General features: G+C 41.4%; 2 protein-coding genes across 4 annotated transcripts; both read left to right on the top strand.

Annotated features, from left to right (window-relative positions):
• The first annotated feature begins 16 nt into the window (after window positions 1-16).
• Window positions 17-11,765, top strand: LOC115170864 (alcohol dehydrogenase class-3). Its single transcript, XM_029727202.1, has 9 exons — window positions 17-112; window positions 2,177-2,278; window positions 2,892-3,033; window positions 4,868-4,955; window positions 5,711-5,930; window positions 6,211-6,471; window positions 10,932-11,067; window positions 11,271-11,409; window positions 11,545-11,765. Exons 1-9 carry the CDS (start codon window positions 95-97, stop codon window positions 11,567-11,569), a joined length of 1,131 nt encoding a protein of 376 aa, XP_029583062.1. The 5' UTR covers window positions 17-94; the 3' UTR covers window positions 11,570-11,765.
• Window positions 11,766-11,852: 87 nt separating this feature from the next.
• Window positions 11,853-15,943, top strand: eif4ea (eukaryotic translation initiation factor 4ea). Of its 3 annotated transcripts, XM_029727233.1 has the most exons (8): window positions 11,853-12,006; window positions 12,383-12,424; window positions 12,927-13,030; window positions 13,897-13,992; window positions 14,093-14,156; window positions 14,727-14,840; window positions 15,164-15,303; window positions 15,416-15,943. In XM_029727233.1, exons 2-8 carry the CDS (start codon window positions 12,407-12,409, stop codon window positions 15,528-15,530), a joined length of 651 nt encoding a protein of 216 aa, XP_029583093.1. In that variant the 5' UTR covers window positions 11,853-12,006; window positions 12,383-12,406; the 3' UTR covers window positions 15,531-15,943. The 3 variants fall into 3 exon arrangements, with proteins under 3 accessions (XP_029583093.1, XP_029583086.1, XP_029583103.1); XM_029727226.1 differs by lacking the exon at window positions 11,853-12,006 and having other exon boundaries at window positions 12,354-12,424; XM_029727243.1 differs by lacking the exons at window positions 11,853-12,006; window positions 12,383-12,424 and adding an exon at window positions 13,364-13,439 and having other exon boundaries at window positions 12,926-13,030.
• Window positions 15,944-17,540: the final 1,597 nt, after the last annotated feature.

Below are 17,540 nucleotides of genomic sequence, written 5' to 3' on the forward strand. Positions count from 1 at the left end.
AACGTCATGGACGCCAACACCTGTCCTGATTGGTCGAGACTAGTTCTTGAACTGCCACTGCAACCAGCCCTTTCTCTCGTGCTGAAGAAAGAACATGGAGGCAGCTGGGAAGGTAAGCTCAAAGTATATGAAAAATCAACATTGAATACGTTTACATTTTTCGCTTTTAAAATGTTTAATGTTTAACGTTTTGCCGTTGAAAGGACATTAAAGCGTGTATTTTGCTCGCAAAGGCAGATTTTGAAAGGACAGTGAACTGTCCGTAGAAGTTCCACGAATATCCAGCGAGCGATTCCAAGAAACATTGTAGTGTGTTTCATTTTAAGCGGATGTGAATGAAGTTAAACTGCCGTTATGCAATTAGAGGGGTCATGGACTTTGAATGAATCTAGGTAGGCAATAGCCGACCTAACTCCACTATTTACGATGGAGTTGTGGGTGAACTGGAGCTCCGATGTCACATACAATTACGTTTTTATTAAAAACTATTGATTTCAGCACTCAAAGATAGCCCGCAATTGAACCATAATATGGATTTACAGTAGACGTTCAATATGACGATTCACGTCTCCAACTCAATCATCAAGTTTTCTGACGACAAAACAGTGGTAGGCCTGATTCCCAACAACGACGAGACAGCATACAGGGAGTAAGTAGGTGGAGAGCCCTGGCAGAGTGATGGGAGCAAACGAAGCTCTACCTAAAAAAATAAAAAACAAGACTTCAGGAGACAGCAGAAATAAGACGCTTCATCGACAGGTTGCAGTGGAGAGGGTCAAAAGCTTAAAGTTCATCGGTGTGCACATCACTGACAACCTGAAATGGTCCCTTCACACATACAGTGTGGAGAAGGCGCAACAGCGCCTCTTCAACATCGGAAGGCTGAAGAAATTTGGCTTGGTCCCCAAGACCCTCACAAGCTTCTACAAATGCACCATTGAAAGCAATTTGTTGGGCTGTATTACCGCCTGGTACGGCAACCACACTGTCAGCAAAGCACACTGCCTTCCCTCCAGGATATCAACAGCACCTGATGTCACAGGAAGGCCAATAAGATCATTACTTCAGCCACCCAAGCCACGGCCTGTTCACCCTGCTACCATCTAGAAGATGGAGACAGTACAGGTGCATCAAAGCTGGGGCTGAGGGACTGGAAAAACAGCTTCTTTCTCCAGGCCATCAGACTGTTAAATATTCACCACTAGCCAGCCTCCGCCCAGTACTCTGCCCTGATCTTAATCACTGTTACTAGCCGGCTACCACCCGACACCTTAGCCTGCTGCCCTATGTACATAGCAGAGGGGGCAGGTAGGAGGAAGGGCTAATTGTAATGGCTGGAATGAAATCAACGGAATGGTAGTAATTAAAACGCATCACACACATGGAAATAACGTGTTCCATTGATTCCATTACAATGTGCTTGTCTTCTTATAGCTCCTCCCACCAGCCTCCTCTGGTACATAGACAAACACTGGTCACTTTTTAATAATGTTTACATACTGTTTCACCCACTTTTCTATGTATAGATGGTAAAAAATTCCACATTAACTTTTAACAAGGCACACCTGTTAATTGAAATGCATTCCAGGTGACTACCTCATGAAGCTGGTTGAGAGAATGCAAAGAGTGTGCAAAGCTGTCATCAAGGCAAGGGGTGGCTACTTTGAAGAATCTCAAATATAAAGTATATTTTGATAGGTTATGACCTAATGATTTTATTTCAATTCACTGATTTCCTTATATGAACTCTAACTCAGTAAAACCAATGAAATTGTTCTGTGTTGCATTTATATTTTTGTTCAGTATACTACAATTTATTATGGGTCTTTTTGTGACTAACTAAAATAGAGAGTAGTAGAGACCACATTGCTTTGGCCTCTCAGGACAGTAACATCAGCTAGAATCACAAACGGTTCATTGCTGTTTGAAGTTGTCTCATGTTTGAACCAGTCCCCTCCAGATTAAACTATAGATTGTATACTGGCTTTAGTAGGCCTGGCTCTAGGCTACAGATTAAAGTCCATCCAACTGCTAAGAGGCCCAGTCACTGCACATTCCATCTTCAATCACTGACCACCACCCTCTCTTCAACTGCACTCAGCACAGGCACCCCAATCAATCTTCCAAATCATATTTTCTGTGTATGAAGTTGACACATTGAGCTTCTCTCTTCCAGGTGATCAAGTGCAAGGCAGCAGTAGCTTGGGAGGCTGGGAAACCTCTGTCCATTGAGGAGGTGGAGGTGGCCCCACCGAAGGCCAACGAAGTGCGCATCAAGGTAACCCTTCCCTTTGCCAAAAATGTGTAAGACTAATGCTCCTGTATTGTACTTGCATTACATGTCCAGCAACAACATAACCAACAACCTCATCCTGCGGTAGACTGCTGTATCTTTGGTTTGTGTGTGTGATACAATATATATTCCTAGAACCATGTCAGTGAGCTCTCGATCTGTAAAACATAACATGCTGTTTGAGGCAGGCAGGGCTGAACTGTTTAGCAGCTGGAATACCGTGGGGAGCTTCTTGTGTTTCCCTGTCTCCCCGCCCAAATAGATTCAGTAGGCCAGCTGTGAGGAAGTCATCTTTGGAATATGTTCCACAGGGCCTATCTGGCCCAGTGTTTAGACTAGAGAACGTCATTATGGTGTACTCTATAAGCATTTTATCACATTCCTCTAATAGCTAGCCATCTGTCTTCCACCTTTGAGACAACCATGTTTCTATGATCAACATAGCAGGTGCAGATGTTGGTATTGTACTGTAGGGAATAGTCCTGGTGGGTTGAGACGTGGTTCAACAATTAGGGATGTTTTAGGCTAGTTGGCACACATGCTTCCTAGCCTACTGGGTGTGATGAATTAATGAACTAATGGCAATGTTGTCTTTCAGCTCTTTGCGACAGGGGTTTGTCACACAGATGCCTTCACCTTGAGTGGCAGTGACCCCGAGGGACTTTTCCCTGTCATCCTGGGTCATGAGGGTGCCGGGACAGTCGAAAGCGTGGGAGAGGGAGTCACCAAGTTCAAACCAGGTGAGGGACTGTGAATATCAACAAATATATTATCCCTAAAACAGCGGTTAGAGCATTGGGCCAGTAACCAAAAGGTCGCTGGTTCAAATTCCTGAGCCGACAAGGTGAAAAATCTGTCTATGTACTTGAGAAAGGCACTTAAGTCTAATTTGCACCAGGGGCGCGTACTACTATGGCTGACCCTGTCAACACATTTCACTGCACCTATAGTGTATTCATACCACTTGACTCATTCCACATTTTGTTGTGTTACAGCCTGAATTAAAAATGGATTTAATAGATTTTTTTCCCCACCCTCATTTACATAAGTGTTCACACTCCTGAGTCTACATGTTAGAATCACCTTTCGCAGCGATTACAGCTGTGAGTCTTTCTGGGTAAATCTCTAAAGCTCTGTCAAGTTGGTTGTTGATCATTGCTAGACAGCCATTTTCAAGTCTTGCTATAGATTTTCAAGCTGATTAAAGTCAAAATTGTAACTAGTCCACTCAGGAACATTCAATGTTGTCTTGGTAACCAACTCCATTTTATTTTTGTCCTTGTGTTTTAGGATCTTGGCCTGCTGAAAGGTGAATTTGTCTCCTACTGTCTGTTGGAAAGAGTTGTTTTAGCATAAAGATAAACGGAATAGAGCTAAGCACAGGCAAAATCCTAGAGGAGAACCTGGCTTTATGCTAAAACAACTCCCTAGTACTTGCCGATGACGAGCATACCCATAACATGATACAGCCACCACCATGCTTGAAAATATGGAGTGGTACTCTGTGATGTGTTGTCTTGGACTTGCCGCAAGTATAACGCTTTGTATTCAGAACAAACGTTTCTTTGCCACATTCTTGCAGTATTACTTTAGTGCCTTTTTGCAAACAGGATGCATGTTTTGGAATATATTTTATGTACAGGCTTCCTTCTTCACTCTATTTAGGTTAGTATTGTGGAGTAACTGCAATGTTGTTGATCCATCCTTAGGAGAAAACTGTAAAGTCTAACTGTTTTAAAGTCACCATTGGCTCTCCGGCAACTGAGTTAGGAAGGACACCTGTATCTTTGTAGTGACTGGGTGTATAGATACACCATCTGTAGTGTAATTAATAACTTAACCATGCTCAAAGGGATATTCAATGTCTCCTTTTAAAATGTTTGCCCATCTACCAAAAAGTGCCCTTCTTTGCGAGGCATTGGAAAACCTCCCTGGTCTTTGTGGCCGAATCTGTGTTTGAAATTCACTGCTCGACTGAGGGACTTTACAATTATCTGTATGTGTTGGGTACAGAGATGAGGTAGTCATTCAAAAATCAAGTTCAGCACTATTATTGCACACACAGTGAATCCATGCACCTTTATTATGTGACTTGTTAAGCACACTTTTACTCCTGAACTTATTTAGGCTTGCCATAACTAAGGGGTTGAATACTTATTAACTCAAGACATTTCATCTTTTCATTTTTATTAACTTGTAAACATTTCTAAAAACATATTTCCACTTTGACATGATGGGATATTGTGTGTGTGTGTGTAGGCCAGTGACACAAAATCTACATGTATTTCCTTTTTAAATTCAGGCTGTAACACAACAAAATGTGGAAAAAGTCAAGGGCTGCGAATACTTTCTGAAGGCTCTGTATCTGGTGTATGTGGCAATAAAAATAAAAATAAACGATTTTATTTTAGCCCAGAACTAACATTCCAGAATCAAATAATGCAAGGATTTGATCAGTTGAATCAGATGACCAGTCGAATCAGATGTTTAGGTACTGGGCTGGAATGAAATTATGTTTGAATGAAATCGTCCTCCTGAACTGTATCCTTACTAAAAGTCATTTTTATCTCCTAGGTGACACCGTCATCCCATTGTATGTGCCACAGTGTGGTGAGTGCAAATTCTGCAAAAACCCCAAGACCAACCTCTGCGGGAAGATCAGGTAATTAGAAGGGAATCTGGCCCGTCATTAGTGCAGGATGAGTCAATTATAGCTTGGAAGGTTGAGGTCAAGCTCATTCTATTTTCAAAGTCAGCCAGGTAGGCAATGAAGGACTGAGCATATCTGTAATGACAGTTAGAATAATCTCAGATATAGTAGGACCGTATGCTACTCCAGTCTTGGGATTCAAGTAGCTGCTGTGCGGGCAAAGAAGCAACAAGTGTTGCGAACACCAACATTGCAACTTAAACCAAATCAAGGCCAAATTCTGTCAGGCAGAGGTCTGAAATAGCCTCTGAAATAGTTGACAAAAATGTTTCACGCAGGGGCCCCCCTTCCAGCATTGGGGAACATCCTACATAAACAGGTTACACCTCTGTTGTTGGTGGAGAGAATTTTGCAGGTTTAAAGCTTGTTTCCTGCAATTCTACGTGTTTTCTCATGCTGCGCAAAGAAAATGTTTTAAAGCAAATTTTCTTGCAGTTCTTTACTTTTTTTCCACATCTAATGTGTATTCACGTGATATTTGGGTGACAAAATTGCTACAATATCTGTGGGCTAAAAAACCTAAATAAAACAAGGTTGGCTGACATGGGCTAGTTGATCTGGACATTTCAGACAAGTTATAATTAGCCCTCTAAGCTATGCAATGACTAACATGACAAGATCAACTGATGATGTACTACCCAATTTTGAAATTGCACCTTATACTATTACAACTGGCTGTTACTGATAATTATTTGCCCCCTCTCCAGAATAACCCAGGGCCGGGGTCTGATGCCTGACAGCACCTCGCGGTTCACCTGCAAGGGCAAGCAGCTGTTCCACTTCATGGGGACCAGCACCTTCTCTGAATACACAGTGGTGGCTGACATATCGGTGGCCAAGGTGGATGAGAAGGCCCCCCTGGACAAGGTGTGCTTGCTGGGCTGCGGCATCTCCACGGGCTACGGAGCTGCCCTCAACACTGCCAAGGTTGGTGGGTGACGCCAGGCTGCAAGACAAAGTACCTTGTCTAGAAGTGGAAAGCACAAGCGAAGAGTTACAGCTTTGTGTCATTTGGTTTTATCACTTTGTTTTCTATCCTCTGTAAATTAACTTTCTACTGGTGCAAATACTTAGTTAATATGTACACTGGTTGCAAATGAATAGGCAATGATCATCATAATAACACACATCTGACACTAAGATTGTATCACTTTGTTTTACTGATAAAAGCCATTCTGGAACTCTTGCGTTCCCAACCTACCTCCAGGTTGAGCCTGGCTCCACCTGTGCCATTTTCGGCCTGGGCGCCATCGGCCTTGCTGTCATCATGGGCTGCAAGGCTGCCGGGGCGACCAGGATAATCGGGGTGGACATAAACCCAGACAAGTTTGACATGGGCAAAGAGTTTGGGGCCACCGAGTTGGTGAACCCCAAGGACCACAGCAAGCCCATCCAGGAGGTGCTGGTGGAGATGACTGACGGTGGGGTGGACTACTCCTTTGAATGCATCGGCAACGTGGCTATTATGGTAAGACTGTCCATTTTAATAAAGTTAATAATGTCACATTAATAAATTGTTTTGCTGTCTCTCAATTCAATTATCTTCTTATGTCTCTTCCTTCACAAGAGAATACTTTTTTCAAACGATATGAACAGAAAATATTTTATATTTATATGGAACAATAAAACTGAGAATATTTTAATAAAATATGTTACTGATTTTAAGAGGGTGGGCTAAAACGGACTAATTTAAAGGCCCTGGATGTGACCTTGAATGTGTCCTGGATACAGAAACTATATTCCAATCCAAACTGGATTTCAACTAAATTAACTAATGGCGCCATTCTGATTTTCACACAAAACCTCCTACCTTTTCTTAAACATTTCTCTACCAAAACAACAGTATTTTTAGCAGTGCATCTCCATTCCTCCAGGAGGCAATAAAAGCATGGTTACAGTTACAATTCCATCTACCTGAAAACCCTGAGGAAATTCTTCAGCAACTTATTTGGTACAACACAAATATTGAAATTGATGGACAACCTATTTGTTGGCAACCTTTTTATTGAAAAACACATTTATTTTCTAAATGACATTGTGGACGAGGATGGAACGTTGCTTGATTTTGGAACATTGTGTCGAACCTATGGGGGTATTTAAACAAGTCATATATGCTGAGTTGGTGTCTGCTATACCCCCCACATGGAAGGTTAAGATGAAGATAGAAAACCACAACATAACTGTGTGCCGTCCTTGCTACAGGTTCAAGGCTGGCTTTCCCATCACTCCATCAAGCAACATATTAACCCTCAGCTTATCATCTTTGGTGACCTCAATGTCCATAGTTACGAAATGAACAACACAATATTTTCTGCTAGGTAAAATATTAATATTCAATTTGTTAACTTCTATGGGCTACGTGGGACGCTACCACCTGCAGGACACAGCCAGTGAAATATCAGGGCGGCAAATTCAAAACAACAAAATGTCATAATTCAACTTTCTCAAACATACACCATTTTAAAGATACACTTCTCCTTGATGTAAGCACATTGTCCGATTTTCAAAAAGGCTTTACAGCGAAAGCAAAACATTAGATTATGTTAGAGTACATAGACAAAAATAATCCCACAGCCATTTTCCAAGCAAGGACATGTGTCACAAAAACCCAAAACGCAGCTAAATGAAGCACTAACCTTTGACGATCTTTATCAGATGACACTCCTAGGACATTATGTTACACAATACATGTATGTTTTGTTCGATAAAGTTCATATTTATGTCCAAAAACAGCATTTTACATTGCCGCGTGATATTCAGAAAATGTATTCCCACCAAAACGTCCGGTGACTGTGCACATCAATTTACAAAAACACTCATCATAAACGTTGACAAAATATATAACAATTATTTAAAGAATTATGGATAGACTACTCCTGGATGCAACCACTGTGTCAGATTTTAAAATGTCTTTTATGGAGAAAGCAATTTTTTTTCAATATTCTGAGTACATAGCTCGCCATCACAGCAAGCTATACAGACACCCGCCAAGTTTGGGGCAACCTAAACTCAGAATTAGTATTATAAATATTCTCTTACCTTTGCTGATCTTCGTCAGAATGCACTCCCAGGACTGCTACTTCCACAAATGTTTTTGTTCGAAATAATCCATATTTATGTCCAAATACCTCTGTTTTGTTCATGCATTCAGAGCACTATCCAAAGGCATAACGCGTGAGCGCGGTACCAGAGACAAAGTCAAAATGTTCCATTACCGTACTTAGAAGCATGTCAAACACTGTTTAAAATCAATCTTTATGGTATTTTTAAAGTAAAATTGCGATAATATTCCAACCGGAAAATAGCATATTCATTCAAGAAGAAAAAGAAGGAACGGCGGGATTGCGCATATCCAATCCCTTTGTCTCCAGGCAGTCCACTCAGTGACTGAGCTCCTATTATCTGCCCAGTGACAGGAGAATGCTGAAAGAACTTTCTGAAGGCTGTTGACAGCCAATGAAAGCTTTAGGAAGTGCAACGTGACCCCACAGAAACTGTAGTTTCGAAAGGGACTAGAAAGAACTACAGTTCTCAGATCCTCCACTTCCTGGTTGACTTTTTCTCAGGTTTTTGCCTGCCATAGGAGTTCTGTTATACTCAGACACCATTCAAACAGTTTTAGAAACTTCAGAGTGTTTTCTATCCAAAACTACTAATGATATGCATATTCTAGTTTCTGGGCCAGAGTAGTAACCAGTTTAATTTATACTGCCCCCTACACCTCAACAGGTTAAGACACCGATTCATCCTTGAAAGTACAATTACTATTAGAAAACAGAAAATTCAACAGCATCAAAGAAAGTGGGAGTGTTGGTTAACTCTTTAGGCATATTTATTTGACTAAGTTGACTAGAGTTCTATTGAACAATGTTAATTACAGCAAATATACTATGTTATTATAAGGGCAAAATGTTCCATTTTTAAAAATTTTATTTCACCTTTATTTAACAAGGTAAGCTAGTTGAGAACAAGTTCTCATTTGCAACTGCGACCTGGCCAAGATAAAGCATAGCAATTCGAGACACACAACAACAGAGTTACACATGGAATAAACAAAACATACAGTCAATAATACAGTAGAACAAAAGAAAACAAAAGTCTATATACAGTGAGTGCAAATGAGGTAAGATAAGGGAGTTAAGGCAATAAATAGGCCATGGTGGCAAAGTAATTACAATATAGCAATTAAACACTGGAATGGTAGATGTGCAGAAGATGAATGTGCAAGTAGAGATACTGGGGTGCAAAGGAGCTAAATAAATAAATACAGTATGGGGATGAGGTAGGTAGATGGGCTGTTTACAGATGGTCTATGTACAGGTGCAGTGATCTGTGAGCTGCTCTGACAGCTGGTGCTTAAAGCTAGTCAGGGAGATTTGAGTCTCCAGCTTCAGAGATTTTTGCAGTTCGTTCCAGTCATTGGCAGCAGAGAACTGGGGAAAAAAAGACGACCAAAGGAGGAATTGGCTTTGGGGGTGACCAGTGAGATATACCTGCTGGAGCGTGTGCTACGAGTGGGTGCTGTTATGGTAACCAGTGAGCTGAGATAAGGCGGGGCTTTACCTAGCAGAGACTTGTAGATAACCTGTAGCCAGTGGGTTTGGCGACGAGTATGAAGCGAGGGCCAACCAACGAGAGCGTACAGGTCGCAGTGGTGGGTAGTGTATGGGGCTTTGGTGACAAAACGGATGGCATTGTGATAGACTGCATCCGATTTGTTGAGTAGCGTGTTGGAGGCTATTTTATAGATGACATCACCGAAGTCGAGGATCGGTAGGATGGTCAGTTTTACGAGGGTGTGTTTGGCAGCATGAGTGAAGGATGCTTTGTTGTGATATAGGAAACCAATTCTAGATTTAATTTTGGATTGGAGATACTTAATGTGAGTCTGGAAGGAGGGGTTTACAGTCTAACCAGACACATTAGGTATTTGTAGTTGTCCATGTTTTCTAAGTCAGAGCCGTCCAGAGTAGTGATGCTGGACGGGCGGGCAGGTGCGGGCAGTGATCGATTGAATAGCATGCATTTAGTTTACTTGCGTTTAAGAGCAGTTGGAGGCCACAGAAGGAGCGTTGTATGGCATTGAAGCTCGTCTGGGAGGTTAGTAAGTGTCCAAAGAGGGGCCAGAAGTATACAGGATGGTGTCGTCTGCGTAGAGGTGGATCAGAGAATCACCAGCTGCAAGAGCGACATCATTGATGTATACAGAGAAGAGAGTCGGCCCGAGATTTGAACCCTGTGGCACGCCCATAGAGACTGCCAGAGGTCCGGACAACAGGCCCTCCGATTCGACACACTGAACTCTATCAGAGAAGTAGTTGGTAAACCAGGCGAGGCAATCATTTGAGAAACCAAGGCTGTCGAGTCTGCCAATTAGAATGTGGTGATTGACAGAGTCGAAAGCCTTGGCCAGGTCGATGAATACGGCTGCACAGTAATGGCTCTTATCGATGGCGGTTACAATGTCGTTTAGGACCTTGAGCGTGGCTGAGGTGCACCCGTGACCAGCTCTGAAACCAGATTACATAGCGGAGAAGGTACGGTGGGATTCGAAATGGTCGGTAATCTGTTTTTTAACTCGGCTTTCGAAGACCTTAGAAAGACAGACAGACAGGCTTAGAAAGATATATGCCGTGGAATGTAAGCTAACAATGTTTTGTCCTTATTTCTTTTTGTATTAGGCTACACCATGGCATTGTTGTCATGTCTGTCGGTCTATTGTTATGTACATTGTCCTCAGTTCTTATTGTTGTCTAACAAAATAAAGACTCTCCAACACTATGGAAGGTGTTATACTCTTCACCACCAGAGGTCATTGTAGGAGGTACTTCAGGCTTGGACCACAACTGCAAAATACATGTCACTTTGCTAAGCAGATGAGTATTTAGGGAAGCCGATCTTCTGATGATGCTCAATTTGTTGTTTCAGAGGGCAGCTCTGGAGGCGTGCCACAAAGGCTGGGGCGAGAGCATCATCATCGGGGTGGCAGGCGCGGGACAGGAGATCTCCACACGTCCGTTCCAGCTGGTTACCGGCCGTGTGTGGAGGGGCACAGCATTTGGAGGTTAATGTCGTGGATGATTTTCATGAGAAACCTTGCCTTTTTTTGACGTAAATGTATTTTACTCTGTAAAGTCACCTATTTTTTGGGGGGATAAATGAGCAGTAATGTGGCACTAGTTATGAGACTTTTTTTAATGGAAGTATGACAATGCAGTAAGGTAATACATAGATTCCTCATTATGTTTTCCTATTCCTTTGTCCAAGGCTGGAAGAGTGTGGATAGCGTCCCCAAACTAGTGACTGACTACATGAACAAGAAGCTGAAGGTGGATGAGTTTGTGACCCACACCTTGCCCTTTGACCAGATCAATGAGGGCTTTGACCTGATGCATGCTGGAAAGAGGTAAATAGATCGGGTGTTGCATCATATTACATCAGTGTGATGTTAGTTTATAAAAATTTATACTTCCAACACAAAGTATATTAAAGGCCTTTAAAGCTGTATGCTAATCACCATATTTTAATTTGTCCTTTACAGCATCCGTACCGTCTTGAAGTTCTGAAGTGCCTCCCTGCCATGTTGAGCAACACACTCACCTCCAGGCCTTTATAAAACAATCACCGTTCATACACTGTAGCACTTAACCCTGTGCACTTAATGTCATTCAACTTTCAGAATTCTCTCTCCAGTCCAGTTGCGTACATATGTGGCTCCGTCCATGTCAAAATTAGGATCAATAAAAAATGTCAGAAAAGCAATAGTCCTCTCGTGTTTTCTTTACAGTTTGAAATGAAATGTGCCGTAGGTACTGGCTATACTTTTGAAAATATTTTTTTTCTGGATGGCTCAGAAATTGGACAAAGGACTTTCCAGACTAAAACTCTATCCATTTAATCCTATTGAAGTCTGTCAATCATCCAGAGCTACACAACCAAATGGTTTACTTATGCGACATTGATTTGATTGATCATGGATGCATCATTGATAGGGACTTAACAGGTAAAATATGATGGAGCAGGCACTATTTTGAGCAGATTATTGGCATGTTTTGATATATACTGATGTAAGATTGTCACTGAGTCACCCTGGTATCAAAGCATATGAAAATGATTAATGGAGACTAAATAAAATGTCTGCATTGTGTACAGATGAAGTGGTAATAAAATAGGTGGGTAAACCCTAATGCCTTAAACTAGTGTAAAAATAAAGCGATTCACAAAATAGTGGTCATCGACTTAATTACTGTACTTTGCAAGTGTTCCAAGCAATTTTGAAGTTGAAGAGCTCACATCTGAGCATGCGCAGTTAGGTTTACCATACTTGGTTGTCACGTTGGAAAGCGCAATCCAATCCGCTTTTATGTTTCACATTACAGAATTGTGAATCAGATAATCAGAAGATGGCGACAGCTGAGTCGGTGAGTGATTGCATTAACTACATTTTGTAAGATAATGGGCAGTTTCAGGTTAGTTATTCTCAAATATATAAAAGGTGATATATTAGCTAGTGATGCAAATGTATGGTGGGTGTTGCTGCGAGTGCACGACCACCGCAAATGTGAGAATGATTGTTGGAATGTTCGACTCTTCGAGGGCTCCTAAGTGAAACACGAGCTGTCGCTAGCTAATCGATTGTGCATGCTGGAGTTGGGCATATAGCAAGTTACAAGACGTCTCAATGTTAGTCACTATATCTTCATAAGTATTGAAGGTTAAAAATATCCATGCCCAGCAGTGTTAACGGTACTAGTAACAGGCACGGTCTAGTAACAGGCACGGTCGCCACCGCCCCTTCAAGAAAGGTGGCTAGTCAGTTGACCTTCTTGGTGCGTTCCAGGGACAACTTGTACCATTTGGGCGTGAAATGGTTTATCTCAAATGCTAGGTCGCTTTTTGAGATCTCTTCCCCCATCTCTCCAGGAATCAAGTTTGAATCCCCCTAATTCTGAGGGTAAAAAAAGTGAAGCAACTGGTCAAGAAGTTGTAAATCCTGAAGATTACATCAAACATCCACTACAAAATAGGTAAGTACTATAGCTGCTTAACCTAGCTAGTTCCACATGAAAATACATAACTAGCTATATCCATTGGGATATCAGTATGCACTAATGTTAATTCCTGACTATGGTTTCTACCAGCTTGTCAGGCATGGGTTAAAACATTACAGGAAGCACTGTATATCCCTAAAAGTGTACTGTGGCCGCTGATCTGCACCATTTATCCACAGACCACTTGCCCTGTTACCACAAGGTTGCTGGTTCAAGTACAGCTCATCTTATTATATGCCATTTAACAGACACTTTTATCCAAAGCAACTTAGTCATGACTGAATGCATTTTACATATGGGTGCCCCCAGCGGGAATCGAACCCGCAAGCGCCATGCTCAACCAGCCACACAGGACCAACATCTTCCCCCTCAATCCCTACACAATGTAAGAAACGTACATAGTAAACTGAAAACTGTCATAAGGTTGACTGGGAGTGTGTTTTGCCTGATGCATTGTCAATATACACTTATAGGCTATAGACAGGTTGGTTGTTCAGCAACAAAACCCACGCATGTGCAACTATGGGGCAAAACTGACAGGGTTGGCTTAGAATGTTTAAATATATTTTACATGCCGTCTCCAAATATTCATTGAAAATATAAATACATTTGCACAATGAGCTCTTGTCTTTCAAATACATCGTTGGTTAGCTAGCTAGTGAATTCTTGACATATTAGCATTGAATTTAAATCAGTCAAACACCTGTTGCTAGCTATCTGACCGTTCAGAATCATAACAAATCATGGCTTCCGGCCACATTGATGCTCACGTTATTTTTGTGACGTCAGCCAATCTGTCTATAGTGTTGACATAAAATCGTTGTATTTTGTTTGCTATACAGATGGGCTCTGTGGTTCTTTAAGAATGACAAAACGAAAACCTGGCAAGCAAACCTCCGTCTCATCTCCAAGTTTGACACGGTGGAAGACTTCTGGGCGTTAGTATTTTATTGGAGAAAGTCACCTACAACATCTTACATACATTCAGACTGAGTGACTTACTGCGTCACTACTATGCCTTTCCTCCTGTTTTCCCAGTCTGTATAATCACATCCAACTATCAAGTAACTTGATCTCTGGCTGTGACTACTCACTTTTCAAGGTAAGGATGATTTTTTTTTCCCTTTCTGGAATATCACACATGCTCCTTTTTCTTCCATACACTATGACAGGGAGTTGTCACATCTCCCAAGGTCTCGTTTCAGCCTGTGGCTTTAGCTTTCACTGCAAGGGTTACGACCCCACCCAAGGAGGTCAGTCTGCCCTAAATAGACCACTACTCAGACTGTTAAACAGCCTCTATCAGTCATAATTCAATGGCATGATCTTATACTAGTATTGCTTGGCTGCTTTTCACTTCAGTCAGCTTTCAGTTCCGTTCCTTATGTCGAACTGGATTCCAGTTTTAGGTTTCATCTATTCCTCTTAAGTAACAACCAAACATACAGAAACTGAGAACAGAGTTGTTCTTGGGTATAGCTTAATCCCTTTATCTGAAAACCAGTTTAATCCAAAGCCCATCTATCATGTAGTATCAAGTTTTGCAACCAAAACAAGCAAATGTCGAGGCTGATCTTTGCAGACAAGCAACCCCTGACCTATAAAGGCAAAAAAAGTAATGAATTGAACTTTGCCCTTCAACCCCTGAGCCTGGTCTGTTTTTGTGCTGCAGGATGGTGTCGAGCCCATGTGGGAGGACGAGAGGAACAAGCGTGGCGGCAGATGGCTCATCACACTTTCCAAACAGCAGCGCAGGGCCGACCTCGACCGCTTCTGGCTGGAAACAGTTAGTACCCCACCCCTACAGGCCTGATTACACGCACAAAGGGCAGAACTACACTAAGATATATTAACTATTTGTATGTAACCCTACTCTGTAAAAGTTGGTGTATTTATCTCATGTTAAGTGTGTGGGACATAACTCTGCTATCTAGTCGCCTCTCTCTCTCTCTCTCACACACACACACACACAATATATATTCACAGACTTTTTCCCAGAAGTACATCTACAAATGCATTACTTGGACATGCAATACATGTCTCAGAAAGTTGATTATGTCTAGCTGTCATTAAAGTATTAAAACATCTGGCTGTCCATGTGCGTTTCAGCTCCTGTGCCTAGTGGGTGAAGCCTTCGATGACCACAGTGATGACGTATGCGGGGCAGTAGTCAACATCCGAACGAAAGGAGACAAACTTGCGATATGGACAACAGACTACGAAAACAAGGATGCCATTACACACATAGGGTGAGCTGGCATTGCCATACCATTTAGTTAGCCCTGAAAGATGTTGACCATCTCTTGTTTTTATCCATATCCAGATATTTTTACTAGACTGTGTATTTTCCCTCCTCTGTAGACAAGGGTGGAAGGAGAGGTTAGGCGTGCCACACAAGGTGATCATCGGATATCAATCACACGCGGACACTGCCACCAAGAGTGGTTCCACCACCAAGAACAAGTTTGTCGTCTAAGTATTTTTATTTTTTTGGGTTGGTAGATTTTCCTTTCCGTTTCCATGGCGTTTGTTGAAATGCTGTTGCAAAGTTTAATCTGCTACCCAATTGAAACCAGAGCTTCAACACAGACAATTGCCTTTACTCAATCAATTGTAATATGATTTCACGACAAAATGGTCTCATTCATATTTGCCCTAAAACAAACCTATACCTTCGATGAAGGGTGGAATAACCATGAGAATTGAAATACCCCCCAAAAAGTTAACTATGTTCTTTTTTATGCGCCATTTCACTTTTCTTACTGAGGATATACTAGGAGGCTTTTTGTTGATATGTTTTATGTTTAACAGCATCACACTCGTAGCTGCCAGGGATTTTTTCTGCGTAAGCGGGTTTTCGGGACGCCTAATTCCAAACTGTAAAAAAAATATTTAAAAAATATATATATTAGTACCAGTCAAAAGTTTGGACACACCTACTCATTCAAGGGTTTTTCTTTATTTTTACTATTTTCTACATTGTAAAATGTAGAAAATATAGTGAAGACATCAACTATAAAATATCACACATGGAATCATGTAGTACCCCAAAGAGTGTTAAACAAACCAAAATATATTTTATATTTAAGATTCTTCAAATAGCCACCCTTTGCCTTAATGACAGCTTGGCACACTCTTGGCATTCTCTCACCCTGCTTCATCTGGAATGCAGTCTTGAAGGAGTTCCCACAAATGCTGAGCACTATTATACATTTTCGGAATGTAATTTTGCTTAAAAAGCAAAAACCAAATAAGGATGTATAGATTATATTAAATAAAAAACATATTTTATCAATCATCAAAATAAACGCTGAACAGTCAGGAGAATAATAAGAAATTCCCAACTCATCCCAAGCCATCTCAATTGGGTTGAGGTCAGGTGATTGTGGAAGCCAGATCATCTGATGCAGCACTCATCACTCTCCTCCTTGGTCAAATAGCCCTTACCCAGCCTGGAGGTGTGTTGGGTCATTGTCATGTTGAAAAACAAATGATAGTCCCACTAAGCACAAACCAGATAGGATGGCGTATTGCTGCAGAATGTTGTGGTAGCCATGCTGGTTAAGCGTGCCTTGAATTCTTAATAAATCACTGGCTGTTCCAAGCAAAGCACTGTCACACCACCTCGTCCATGCTTCACGGTGGGAACCACTCAGGCGAAGATCTGTTCACCTACACTTTGTCTCACTAAGACACAGCGGTTGGAACCAAAAATCTCAAATTTGGACTCATCAGACGAAAGGACAGATTTCCACCGGTCTAATGTCCATTGCTTGTGTTTCTTGGCCCAAGCAAGTTTGTTCTTCTGTTTGGCGAAGGCCTGATTCACGCAGTCTCCTCTGAACAGTTGATGTTGAGATGTCTGTTACTTGAACTCTGTGAAGCATTTATTCTGGGTAGCAATTTCTGAGGCTGGTAACTAATGAACTTATCCTCTGTAGCAGAGGTAACTCTGGGTCTTCCTTTCCTGTGGCAGTCCTCATGAGAGCCATTTTAATCATAGTGCTTGATGGTTCTTGCGACTGCACTTGAAGACACTTTCAAAGTTCTTGATATTTTCCGGATTGACTGACCGTCTTAAAGTAATGATGGACTGTCATTTCTCTTTGCTTATTTGAGCTTTTCTTGCCATAATATGGACTTGGTATTTTACCAAATAGGGTTATCTTCTGTATACCACCCATACCTTGACACAACACAACTGATTGGCTCAAATGCATTAAGGAGGAAAGAAATTCTACAAATTAACTTTAACAAAGCACACCAGTTAATTGAAATGCATTCCAGGTGACTACATCATGAAGCTGGTTGAGAGAATGCCAAGAGTGTGCAAAGCTGTCATCAAGGCAAAGGGTGGCTACTTTGAAGAATCTCAAATGAAAATTATATTTTTTGGGTTATTACATGATTCCATATGTTATTTCATAGTTTTGATGTCTTCACTATTATTCTACAATGTATAAAATAGTAAAAATACAGAAAAACC

The sequence above is a fragment of the Salmo trutta genome, chromosome 3 (assembly GCF_901001165.1).
Source record: "Salmo trutta chromosome 3, fSalTru1.1, whole genome shotgun sequence".
In the NCBI taxonomy this organism is placed as follows: domain Eukaryota; kingdom Metazoa; phylum Chordata; class Actinopteri; order Salmoniformes; family Salmonidae; genus Salmo; species Salmo trutta.

Excerpts from the sequence above, each read along its gene's own strand:
- LOC115170864 (XM_029727202.1), top strand. Across the intron at positions 4,956-5,710 it reads AACCTCTGCGGGAAGATCAG|AATAACCCAGGGCCGGGGTC; the intron begins GTAATTAGAAGG and ends CCCCCTCTCCAG. Across the intron at positions 6,472-10,931 it reads TCGGCAACGTGGCTATTATG|AGGGCAGCTCTGGAGGCGTG; the intron begins GTAAGACTGTCC and ends TTGTTGTTTCAG.
- eif4ea (XM_029727233.1), top strand. Across the intron at positions 14,157-14,726 it reads GTGACTACTCACTTTTCAAG|GATGGTGTCGAGCCCATGTG; the intron begins GTAAGGATGATT and ends TTTGTGCTGCAG. Across the intron at positions 14,841-15,163 it reads ACCGCTTCTGGCTGGAAACA|CTCCTGTGCCTAGTGGGTGA; the intron begins GTTAGTACCCCA and ends TGTGCGTTTCAG.